Below are 12962 nucleotides of genomic sequence, written 5' to 3'. Positions count from 1 at the left end.
TCCCTTTTTTCTCCCCTACCTCCTGCCTTCCAGCCATGCTCTGCCCTCCCCACACTGGCAGGGAGCAGCGCATGCTGACAGCTGACAGTCCCTGCAGCACTCAGAGCAGCACTGAGACCTCCCCTGGGGCATGCAGGCACAGGAGCGGGACATAGGGCTGCAGTTGGGTCTAGAAACATCCAAAACAATGGGATAACTTCATCTGGGAGGAACACAGCTGAAGGGATGGGAGGACACCTCAGCAATCTGCCTCTGAGGATGGGGAGCTCCAGCAGGCTGCACCCAAAGCAACGGGCTGCCCCAAAGCTGGAGGCAGCTCTTTGGGGCAGCAGCACCTGCCCATGCCTCCTTTCCCCACTTCCCATCTGCTCTCAGCAATGAAGAGGAGCTTGGAGCAGCCACCCTTTACCTTGCCTTTCCAAGCACCTTCCCAAAGCAGACAGACAGAGGCACAAGAAGCAACAACCCCAAGACCCCCCCCCAAAGCTGGACACCATGTGTCTGGTGCAATAAGCTGCTCCTAAAGCTGGCACTGGGGCCACATCCTCCACGCAAGACAGGGCTGCAGTGAGGCAGAGCCAACCTAATTAACCCAGCTGGGTCCTGATGGGGGTGGAGCTGATCTCACCTGTGAAGAGGGGAAAAAAGATGGGAAATAACTTTGCACACCCAGCACCATCCCTGGGGAAGGGCAAACAAGGAGAGCTTATCCCTTTCTGCCCTACATTCCACCCCAAGCCATGAGCACCTGTCCTGACGTGATGCTGAGCCACCTCCTATCCCTGCCCCATCCCGATACATGGGTCCACCCGCAGAGAAAGGATGCTGAGCCCCATCCCAAACCTTCCCCCCACCCAGAGCCCCTCAGCAAACAGTCACCAAGAGGCAGCAAACGCCGAGTGCAAAACCATGGTCTTTTATTAGAAATCTCCTCGTATAAAAATGATCATGCTCTACACAGTCATTGAATAGTTCATAAACATCCAGGCACTGAACTTTGTAATTCCATGTGTGTGTGTGTGTGTTGGTTTGACTGGTCGGTACATAAAGCAGACAGATTTCAATCCATACGGTCATCACGTACATTAAGAAACCACCTATAGAAATCAGCACTTTGAACACAGTCTGGGTTTCACTTTATTTTTATTTCGTTCTCCAGTTATTTTTAATGTGTTTTTTTTTTTAATATATATGTATATATATATTATTATTTTTTAAATTTTTATAGATTTTTTTATTTCTTTTTCCTTTTTGCAACACAGAGAATTTGGTTGGAGACGGGAGAGTGGAGGGGGGGGGGGGAGGAGGAAGATGGGACCAAAAGAAAAGGGGAGGATTGGGTTAAAAACCAAAAAGAGAAAGGAAACAGAAGGTTCTGCACAACCACAAACAACCTCACGATTCCAGAACAGGGAAAATGGTGGGTTTGTTGGTTTGTTGGTTTTCTTTTTTGCTAAGATACAGGAAAATAAACCCAAAGATTCGCCGCAGTCCGTCCCCTCTTCCCCGTGCTCCATCCCCTCCGCCCCATTGCTCCTCCATGGGGCTGGAAGCGTCCTCACGGTGCTCGGTGCTTTAGTTTGATTGTTTCTTGATTTGATTTTTTGCTGCTGTTGATCATCTTCCAATGGGAGCTCAGCCCCCGGCCCGGCCCGGAGCAGGACCCTGCTGTCACCTCCCTGTCCTGCTCCCCGCTGGGCTCTGCTGTAAGCGCTGGGGTTGGCTCCCCCTGCAGCCTCCCTCTGTGCCAGGCGGTTGAGATCGCTGCAGTTAAATTGCATGGTTGCTGTAGCTGACGTAGGTCTGCTTGGTGGACAGTGCTGGAAAGAAAAGCAGTGGTGAGCTGGGCAGCAGTGATGGCATCTGCCCAAACTGTGGGGTCAGCATCCCTGGAGGGGTGCAGAACTGTGATGTTGTGGCTCTAAGGGTCACATCCATCCACACAGGACACATCCATGCCCACTCTCCTCCTTCTATGCTCTCCCTCTGTCTCGGTGCCTCGCTGACAAATGAACCTCACTGCAGATTTTCTACTGGTATTCCCTGATAACAATTAGATAGGCCATAAGAAATTAGAGCTGACAGAGCTATTTGTTAGCCGCAGTGTTTTCATAGCCAATCTGCCCGTATCAAAGCCCTGTGAATTATTCATTCCGTTGTTTATTTAAGGATATGTGACCTGCTGGTGACAGAGCAAAGAACAGCCCCCCTGCCTGGCACTGACAGCCCCTCGGTGCCTCCTGCACCAGCAGCAGTGTCGTGGCAGGCTTGCAGCTCACTGCTGCACACCCAGCTCCCCAATTCCCTATGCACGACACATCGGAGCTGGAGACACAGCAGACAGGAGCTCAGCTCCCTGCTCCCAGCACGTCTCAGCCTTGGAGGCTGCTGCGACGAGTCCCACGGGGAGAAGGATGTTCAGCACAGCAAAGAGCACATGGGAATGATGAGGGTTCGGATTGTGGATGAGATACTCTTGGCTGGAGGGAGGTGATGTGCTGATGCTCCTACAGCACCACAGATAGCGATGACATGGGGAGCCTGGTCTGCTCCCAGTGAGCCCACAGATCCCCACAGACAAAAGGGGATGGGAGGGGAACCCTCACCCCTGTGGGACCACAGGCCAGAAGGAGCTGTGACAGCATCTGACAAAAGCAACTTGCAACATGGGGAGAATGGGGCTCTGACCACATAGCCGCCTTCCACAGCTCACAATGGTAGATGAAAGAGTGGATTAAGCAGAGAAACTGCCCATGGAGAAACATTACATAGAGGGCTACAGCCAAGAAGAGCCATTGCACGGGGAGATGTGAACACATGGCTTGTACAGAGATGCCAAGGGGTGTGAAATAGCGCAGACTGGAAAGGGAGCGAGAGGGGGATTACAAAGGAAATCATGGCTATCTGTGGAATAGCAGTTTGGTCTCCATCCCACTGATGCTGGAATCCCTTTCTAAGGGTTTCCCAGGCCTCTCCCCACAGCAGAGCAGTGACTGTGTTCCCAGGGCAGCCTCAGCCTCATCTGGGCCCCATAGGGGCACCCATCTTCCTATCAGCCCCTATTAGGGACTACAGCCATCCTTTTAGGATCCTTCCCTAGGTGCTCATTGCAACACACACATTTCATCAAGCCCCAGCTGCTGTCTCACGTAGCAGTGGCAGCATATTTCCCATTCCAGCCACCCACCAGCATTTCCCATAGGAGAACACACGTGGGCTCGCGGAGGGGATGGAGGGAGTGGGCAGAACCAGTCCTGTCTTATCCGTGCGGCTACAGTGATAAAAAACTGCATTTCTAGAGTGGGAATAAACAAATGGAGAGGGAATCTGCCCTGCCAATGGGCAGAAGATGATGCTCTCCCATTGCAGGTAACCAGAGCACTCCTCTTGCCCACACTCACGCAGCACAGCCTGCCAGCTGCCCCACCACCACGAGCCACATTACCTTGTGTTTCCAGGTTCTCACACAGCTCTGATTTGGCCTCTCCATTGGGACGGAATCCTCCCTTCTGGGAGAACTTGTTGGACATGGTGGCTGCCGTCACCACCGCCTTCAGGCTCCGTTTGCGCTTGGGGACGTTCTGCTCCGGGTGGAAGAGGATGATGTACACCTTGGGCATGTAGAGCATGCCCAGGGACACTGAGGCACTCAAACTCACTGAGATGGTGAGCGTCGTGGTCTGGATGTACATCTGCAAGACACAAAGGGATGAATGAGCTCAGACCACCACGGCTTGCTGAGATGTGGAGGGCAATGGGTGGCTCTGTGATGGGCACAGTGAGGACACTCCATCCCCAAAGCCTGGGGCACCCCACAGCCCCACCACCTCCCTCCAGGTAATCCCCACTCCCCAGCTGGTCCGTGGGCCGTTGTCATGTAAGTCACATATTACACACCGACGTTGCCTTTCTGCAGTCAAAACTAATTTCACGCTCACTGTCCAGGACTAACAGTGACAGATGTTTTGCAAAATGAAAGCCCATTAATCTGACTGTAGAATAATCCATTTTTCTATGGAAAGTCTTTGGCAGATTCCTCGCAAGCCAGGGGCATCTCAAGCAGGCAGCGATGAGAGGCAAAAGGATCCTTTCCCTCCTCCCATCCCCACCTCTCACCCATCCCCATCAGCATCCCCTCCTGTGCTGCATGGCTCACACTGGGGTCTCCCCTGGCTGAGCAGGGATGAGCTCCAGGTCTTCGTGTGCTTTGTGCACAGTTTGTTTTACTCCAGCTGTGCACAGATGCTGGAGCTGCTTTGCAGATCACTAACAAGGAGGTTTGATGCACTTTATCCCGGAGCTATGTGGTGCATGGGGCTTCTGCTGCTGCTGCTCCATGAGGTCCTGCAGGCAGAACCCAGTGGCACCCACTGGTGTGTCCCAGCTCCTGGTGGCATCTTCTGGAGCCCCGGGAGCAAGACGCTGCCTCAGTGCATGGCAGAACCTTTGGCCACACCACGACACGACCATCTCTTGCACTTTTGGTTCCCACTCTGTTGGGTTCCAAACCAGGCCCCCATGTGTTCTTAAGAACACCTGATCTGCCCCCTTTGAGCCCTTTGAGATGTGCACTGTGATAGCAGAGGACACAACGCTTCCCACTTCAGCAGCATCCCATTCCTCACTGCTTGGATCAGAGAAACCAGCCTTTGTCTGAGACAAGATGCTGCAGCATCCAGGGACCCTGTCAGCCCTGAATAACACAGATCCCCAACCCCAGGCACCAATGGGCCACGTTCAGCATCATCTGGCAATAATCACACATTGCAAGAGGCCGAGCAAGCTGTGCAAGCAGCGTCAATCTCAGCCTTTGCAGTGGGTGCTGGGGAAGGAAAATCCCACTTATCCCTTCCCCAGCAGCACTAAGCAAACTGCTGGACACTCCTTATTCATCTTCTCCCTCTCTCTTTCTCTTGCTGAAAGCAAATGTGATAAACAGAGCACCAGACAATGACACCACTGTTCAGCTGCTGCCTTATCAGCACAGGAAATTGTCTCTTTCTTTAGATCCTCTGTTCTTGCTATTTCTGTAATCCGCTGGGATCGGTGGGGATAAGAGGTTCTTTTGAGCAAAGGCTTGGGGGACTTGTTGTAATAATATGCCACCTCCATGCAAAGTTGTAGGCACGAGGCAAAGGGAAATAAAAGGCAAATGGGGATTTTCATCCGCAGTTGGGGTTGTGGTGGATGGGCTGGGCACCGCTGGGATGTTGCCCCACAGCATCCCAAAAACTCCAGCAGAGCCACCCAGAGGAGAGGGTGGCCCTTCCCATGGGGATCTGAGGGCACCCCATGAGACTCCAGCATTGCTGTGGGGCAATGCCCATACCAACACCCCCAGCTTCCACCCCACCATGCAGGCTGCACAATGACACCTTTTGGACCCCTGAACCACAAACCAAAGTGGAAGCACTGAGGCCAACAGCACCAAGCAGCTCCAAGCAGCACCCAACCTGATCCCTCTGGCTGCTCCTCTCCCTGCAGCCACCCCATACCCCAGGGATGTTCCATAAAGGCACCTACAGCAGCACATCCTCGTCCAGTGCCAAAACACTGCCAGCCCTCCTGGGACAGCTCGGCAGTGACAGGCATTGAGAAAGAGAAGCCACATCCAAGGGGAGTTGGGAACATCACTTTTTCCGCCTCTAATCAGCTTGTTAGCAGCCTAATAACAGAGAAGCCCTGCACATTACAAGCCCCCGAAGTGAGGCACAGCCTATTGTCGAATTGCTACTTGACAGCCAGCTTTCGGCAGCCCTAAATTATCCCATGACAAGCTGCAGTGAAGAGGTGAGCAACCTTGCGCATAATCTACAATCATTATCATTTCCATCTTTATTACCCACAGTATGCCGAGCACATTAAGGCGGCTTTAAGGGAGCTTTTGTTTTGCAATAATTTCTTAAAAAACCTGCTTTCTTGTTAGTATCTCCCCTGCCATCTCATCAAAATGGAAATGCTGCGAGAGGCTCCATTTGTTTCCTTTAATTCTCCTTCACTCCTTTAGCCAGAGCGGGATGGCTTGCTAAGGGATTTTCTAGCTGAGGCAAAGCTTAAGGTGTGAGTGCAGACTCAGGTGCTCTGAGCAGATCCAGCACTCCAGGACACGTGCAAAGGCCACAGCAAAAGCAAGCCAACCCCAGCCCTCCTGCAATAGGTGCTTCCAAAAGGCACTGCTTCAGCAGCTCAGCATCAATGGGGACACACTCGGGATAATTACCCTAATTGTGATGGATCCAGAAGGGGAATCCAAGTGGCAGTCACCCTGGGGATGTTGATGCCAGGGATTTGTAGGGAATAGCAGCAGCGAGGTTTATTTGTCGCAGGGCTGGCAGGCGTGAGCTGCTGGTGTGTAACACAAACGCGATTCCCATTCTGTCTGGCAAGCAAAGGGGATTTTTTTTCCTCATTCATGAGATTTTTTCCCTTTGTTTTCACTTGAGCACGGGTTTCATCCAGGCTGGTAGCTCACGCTCTGCCCCCAGCACATGGAGGGAGGCAGGTGGATGGGGAGGGGGGTTGCAGCAGACCCAGTGCTCACATCACCCATCCTGTCCCCATGCACAGTGCTGCAAAGAGGCACTCAGAGCTCCAGCAGGGCCACACGTCCCATCACAGCTTGTGTGATTCGCAGCCACGCTGAGGAATCTGCCGTCAGCATCTTGTTGCCAAACAAATGGGTGTTAATTAAAATCGCAGCAAGGCGGTAATGGAGCGAGAAGGCGCAAGGTGCCGTGTGCCCCGCTGCAGTGCTGAGGGTTCTGCTCCTCCCTGCCCTCACCTCCAGCTGCTCCCAGCTCTGGGGGATTTCAGAGAGCACTGATTTGGCACAGGAGGAAGGACAGGTAGTGCTCAGGGTTATTTTTCCTTGGTGCTAATGACACCAGGGTCTGGGTCTGCCCCCCAGTCCACAGCTGCCCCATGGGCCCATCCTCCCCACCCAGCAGCAGACAGTCCCCATCAGCATTGTTCATACAGGGGCAATGGGGGACTACAGTGTGCAGAAAAAAGGGGGGGAGGGGTAATGAGACAAGGCTCCCAGTGGAGCAAGAGGCTTCAAATCAACACTTCCTATCGCTACCATGATATCCAAGCCAACAAAACCACATCCTGATGGGTCCCTTCCAACTCATCATATTCTATGGTTCGTGAGAAAGCATCCCTCCTTGCTCAGCCCCTTCCTGGCAGCCCACAGGTCCACCACCACCTTACCTTCTCTGCTGACTGCGACGTCCCAAAAAATATAGGGATGAAGGCTAACCACACAATGCAAGTAGTGTACATGGTGAACCCGATGGGTTTGGCTTCGTTAAAGGTCTCTGGGACCCCACGGGTCTTAATAGCATACACAGTGCAGGTGACCATGAGAAGCATGCTGTACCCAAGCAAACAGATGAGGGAGAGGTCCGAAATGTCACATTTGAGGATGCCCCGGGCAAAGTGGGGGTTTGTAGTCCGCTGGTCCTCGTAGTCAATGACAGAGTGGGACGGGTCCACGATGAACCAGATGCAGACGCCCACGAGCTGCAGCGAGATGAGGCTGAAGGTGATGACCAGCTGGGAAGCGGGGCTGATGAACCGCGGGGCACTCACCGACTTCTTGCCCTGCTCGAAGATGCGGTAGATGCGGTTGGTTTTGGTGAGCAGCGCAGCGTAGCTGATGCTCATGCCGAGCCCAAGGAAGATGCGTCGCAAGGAGCAGGTGCTCAGATCAGGCTCGGCGATCATGAGGAAGGTGGTGGCGTAGCAGAGGAAGATGCCCGTCAGCAGGACATAGCTGAGCTCCCTCCCCGAGGCCTTGACGATGGGCGTATCGTTGTAGCGCACGAAGGTGACCACCACGAAGAGGGTGGCGATGATGCCCACGATGGCAATGAAGACGGGAACCACAGCCCATGGGGAGCTCCACTCCAACTTGATAATGGGGATGGGGGTGCAGCTGGTGTGGTTCTCATTGGGCCGCTCGTTGAAGTGGCACCGCTTGCAGTGGAACTCATCCAGTTGGTACTGGTACCCATCGCAGCGCTCGCAGTGCCAGCAGCAGGGGATGCCTTTCACCAGCTTCTTTCTCTCACCTGGCTTGCAGGGCAGGCTGCAGATGGAGCTGGGCAGTTGGCTCCCACCCCCTGGCCACAGCATGTTCTCCACCTGTGGGGCGAGATGGCATCAGGACAACTGATCATGTCACATCATAGAATGGTTGGGTTGGAAGGGTCCTTAAAGCCCATCCAGTCCCAACCCCTGCTATGGGCTTATCGCCCCTCAACAGAACAGTCTGCCCCATCCATTGCCTCAGCCATCTCCAGGGATAGGGAATCACAGCTCACCCTGTGCCAGGGTCAAACCACCTTCTGAGTAAAGAACTTCCTCCTAACATCTAACCTGAATCATCTTCTTTTCATTTAAAACCATTCCCGCTTGTCCTATCGCTATCAGACAACCTGAAAAGTTGATCTACCTCTTGTTCATAGGCTCCCTTTAGGACTGGAAAGCCACAATAAGGTCTCCCCAGAGCCTCCCCTATTCCATGCTCCCTTGACCTTTCTTCATTTAAGAGGTGCTCTAGCTGATGCTTGAGCCAGACACCTGCTGACGTTTGCCAAACCACAGCATTGGCAGCCTGACTTTGCATCCACACACCCCTTGAGCCTCAGATGCTGCATGATGATCCCCTGCCTTACCTTCAGGTGGAGGTGGTCGGTCCATTGCCCAATGACTTTGTACTCAGGAGTGGAGTTCCTGATCTGGTATTGATAGATGTCGTAACGTCCTGGTGCATCTCCGTTCTCATTGAAGGTCACTGGAGTCCCAGCAATGCCTACAGGAGAGGGACTGCTCAGCACCCAGAGCTCCCCACAGCACAGGGTGCCGTGAGTGATGGCATCCAAGGGTTTGGTGTTCCACCCCACGTGGTCAGTGCCAGCTGGGGCTCAGGGTGGGTGCTTAGGGAAAAAAAAAAGGAATGAAGGAAAAAAGGAAAATAGGAGAAAAGGGAGGAGAAAAGGAGGATAAAAGAGGGAAGAAAAGAGAGAAGAGGGAAAAGAAGAGGAAGAGAGAGAAGTGGGGATGAAAGGAAAGAAAAGGAGGAACGAAAGGGGAGAAAAGAAAGAAAGGAAATCATTCCTGAGCCTGAGCTGATGCAAGGACCACATGGGGAGCCACAGATCAGCCCAGCAGACCCACCAAGAGCTGGAATTTATTGGTAGTGCCAGGCAAGGAGTGCTGTTATGATGGCCACTTTAGCACTTCTTTTAAGAAAAACTGAGGAATAGATTTAATGTTAAGTCAATTGATAACACCAGTAAAGGGAGGGAAGAGAAAAACCAAGCAAGAGGGAGAAATAAATAGGAGACATTGCAGAGGAGATCACAGAGAGGAGATAAATAGAAACAATCAGGAGGACAAGACAGAAAATGTTTATTAAAGAGGAGGAGCGGAGGAAAAGATGCGTTTCCAGAGATCTGAGGACAGACAAGGGCACAGCAGCGTGATGCTGTGGGACCTCTGCCAGCAGCAATGCAAGGCAGCCAGTTATGGGTGCTGTGTCACCCATGGCAGGGGACACCCAGCAAGCAGGACGGGCTCCCCAGAGCCCCAGACCTGAGAAGTTGACGTTGCGGATGTACTTGAGCAGCTCCACACCATCCACCGGGTCCATCCTGGGGCACAGTCCCACCTTTCCAGGGCACAGGTTCTTGTGCATGTTGTGCAGAGCGTGTCCCATGGCATAGACAGCATCGATGACAAACTGCACCTTGCCCTCCTGCTCGTATGAGGAGTCCTGGCCAATCCGCTCCCGGTCTGTGGACACACAAAAGCAGTGCTGTAAGGATGCTGTAAGGACCCACTAATTGCCAGCAACAGCTGCCTGCCTCTCCTGTCATAACCACCCTTAATAGGACTGGAAACATGTTCATCATTTAACAGAAGACATCGATCGATGTAACACGCTGTTAATTACAGCTAAGAAAGCATCTCCCACGAGGTGTTGCTGCACCAGGGAGCCCTGACCCTGGGCAGATGGAAGGAGAGCTTCCCTGCCAGCAAAAGGCACAGCCCTCATCCTCCAAAGAGACACAAGCATTCCATCTGAGGGCACTCAAACTCATCCTGGTTCCATGGAGTCGGAAGGATGATACCCCCGTGTCCCCATGCTGGGATGGGAACAAGCAGCACCGGGCACGGAGGCACAGCTGACAGCACGCTAAGGTAAATTGATAGTGAACTGACCAACAAGAAAAGATGATATCAAGGAGAAGGATTTATAACCCATTCTTCTAAGTTATAAAAATGCTTTTGGACTACGTGGGGATTACTCATGCGAAACCCGTCAAGTTATCCTTTCTTCCACGTTATTGACAGGGGCTATTAATCTTCTCCCTCAACGTAGGGCCTCTCCCCACATTCATCTCAGCACGCAGACAAGCCACTCTATCTTGTCAAGATAATTACCCATTAAAGCAAGGCTGTAACAGACTGCATGCAGGCGCTGAGCCCCCGGGGGTGTCCCAGCCCCACTGCTGCCCCTGAAAGCCCACCCACCGCAATGGGAATTGGGCTGATGCTGAGAGGAGACGATGCGGAGCAGGATGCTGAGGTTCATGATGTCGCGTTCCCGATGCGGAGACAATAAATCTCCATGAATCTCTCTGTCGATTAGGGCTGCAAAAGGGATGTGACCTCGCTGATTATAACAGCAGGGTCGTGCGTCGTTCTACAGGGCTGATAATTAATTTTCAAGTGCGTGAGGGGCCTTTGAGGGCACCTCTCTGAGGGCCTTTCTCCGGCAGTGGAGGAGGCTTTGGGATTAGCAGTGATTCCGAGCACATCACCAACATCGGCTTTTGACAGGAGCAAAACAAACCCATGAGTGTGGGACTCGTGAGCCCACCAGAGACCTCAGCACAGAGTCAGTCTGGAGAAGCCAAGGGGGTTAAGGAAAGCAGAGGTATCAGCCATCTCCACCCCATCTGCACTGGTGGGCACCTTGCAGCCTGGTTTGGGGATGCAAAAGCAAGGAGAAGTTGTCCTGTCTCTACGTGGTTTGAGCTGAGGCTGAGGGTGAGCAAACACTGTGATTTAAATCAAAAAATCAGCCCCTTTGTGATCAGACTTCACAAGCACAACCAGGTCTGTCCATCCCATGGCACCACACACCGATGTCCCTCCCAAGGATGCAGGGACATGCCCACGTCCTCACGTCCTTCCAGCTGCAGCCTTCCAGCCGCTGGGCTCTTATCTGTCTTCAGCCAGTGCCAGGCAGGCAGTAAATCTCTCCCATCTCTCAGTAAACATGTCACCTCCTTGAGCCTCCAAGCATCACCTCGGCAGCCGTGCTGTCAGCAAGACAGATCCCCTGTTTGCCTTGTTTGCTGCATTAATCCCTACAAGACCGGTTGAGCTGGAAGTGGCTAAAAACACCCAGTGGGGTTTAAGGAGAAGGTCAGGAGCCTGGCACTGAGCTCTGCTGCGGTCAAAGCACACAAGGATGCTCCATTCCCCACCTGCAGCAGCACAAAGTCTGCAAGGACACAAGGGCAAACAGCAGAGCAGCACATGCCCCGGGGTGCTCACCTCCTACCACTGAAACTACAATACACGTGGATTGTGTGAAGCACTGAGCAGCCCTGGGACCAGGACCGAACACACACAAGCCAAACACATTCAATGCCACTCATAGAGCACCAAGTGCCATGCAGCTCCTCGAGCTGGGCTGGCAGCTCCTGAGCAACAAGGACACGGATGAGTTGAGAGATCATAAAGGGAAAGCAATCAGACCTAGTGCCCACCCTGGGCAGCATCTTCACATCCCCAGCACATCCCACACGACCCTGCAGCATCCCCACTCTCCTTACTGGTGCACTTCTTGATGCTGCTGCCCTTCTTCAGCGCGTGCCGGCTCAGTTTGCAGTGGAAGTTTTCCTCCCAAAATTCAGCAAACCAGATGTTTCGGCGGTTGTTGTCCAACGTTCTGCTGGAGAAGTAACGATCGAAACCTGCCCGGGAAGAGGGGACACAACGGGGTGAGTCCCTGGGCTGGCAGGGAGGTGCCCACCTGGGGCAACGCAGTGGGAAACGCAAGGGCTGCGTTAGCACAAACCTTGTGGTTAATGGGATGCCATCAGGAGGACAGCTAACGAGGAGACTCTTACCTTTGACAGACACACGCTTGGGCAGGATGGTGACGGAGCCCTCAGCCACCTCCTCCAGGTGCAGCACTGGGGAGATCTTGGAGCCCCAGCTGTCAGAGCCCATCCAGATGAAGTGCCCTGTCTGGTTCGCCCTCTTGGCCGCCTCCAGCACTCTTCTGCAGAGAGAAAGCAATGGGCACTAGACTCCCATCTACAATAAGGGCTGTAAGAAAGACCTGGGGAACTACAGGCCTGTCAGCCTGATCTCAGTGCCAGGGAAGGTTAGGGAGCAGATGAGGGCAGAGTGCACCCTAAGCAAGATCCTGTGATTCTAAGGAGACAACAGCCTGGCATGGAGCGGGGCTCAGACCCTTCTGTATCTCCCATCCCCAACACCCCATCAGCACTACATAAATGGGTGCACAAGAACAAACCACACTGCTCCACTCCAGCACCCTCCATCCTCTCCAGCCTGGGCACGGGCTGCTTCTCCCACTCCATTTGCATATCTGCTGACTGGAAATTGAATTTCCCCCTTAATTACCCAACATTAGGCTTAAAAAAAACCAAAATCAGGTTATGCTGCAGCAGGCAGGAATTGAGCAGCATTGGAGAGCCTGTGTGCCCCCAGCTCTGATCTGCATAGCAAAGAATGGGAGAGAGCCATCCAGCACTGCCAGGGCCTGCATGAGGGCTGTCCCATGCCCTGGTTAAAGCCATGCTCTGCCCCATGTAAGCTGGGGTGTGGAAACCTCTCTTCATGCAATATAATCCTGTTTGGGTGGGTAAATGCTTGCAAACCCTTCTTAATGGGGCTTGCACAGCAAGGTA

At 53.2% G+C, this 12962-nt stretch overlaps 1 protein-coding gene across 3 annotated transcripts in view; it reads right to left on the bottom strand.

Moving 5' to 3' along the window:
• Positions 1-895: 895 nt before the first annotated feature.
• The window catches only part of GRM4 (glutamate metabotropic receptor 4), a 32862-nt gene continuing 20795 nt past the window's right edge, over positions 896-12962 (bottom strand). For all 3 annotated transcript variants that reach the window (XM_015885369.3, XM_015885370.3, XM_085527236.1), the window contains 7 exons: positions 12153-12307; positions 11856-11996; positions 9601-9801; positions 8682-8818; positions 7213-8148; positions 3446-3692; positions 896-1820 (listed from right to left, as the gene is read on the bottom strand). In XM_015885369.3, the coding sequence (XP_015740855.2) occupies positions 1771-1820; positions 3446-3692; positions 7213-8148; positions 8682-8818; positions 9601-9801; positions 11856-11996; positions 12153-12307 (1867 nt within the window). In that variant the 3' untranslated portion in view covers positions 896-1770. The remainder of the gene's footprint in view (positions 1821-3445; positions 3693-7212; positions 8149-8681; positions 8819-9600; positions 9802-11855; positions 11997-12152; positions 12308-12962) is intronic.

This window comes from Coturnix japonica, chromosome 38, assembly GCF_054131305.1.
Source record: "Coturnix japonica strain WE chromosome 38, WE-NBRP24, whole genome shotgun sequence".
NCBI lineage: Eukaryota > Metazoa > Chordata > Aves > Galliformes > Phasianidae > Coturnix > Coturnix japonica.
Note: the sequence above shows the minus strand (reverse complement) of the source record. Positions and strands in the feature narration are given on the sequence as shown.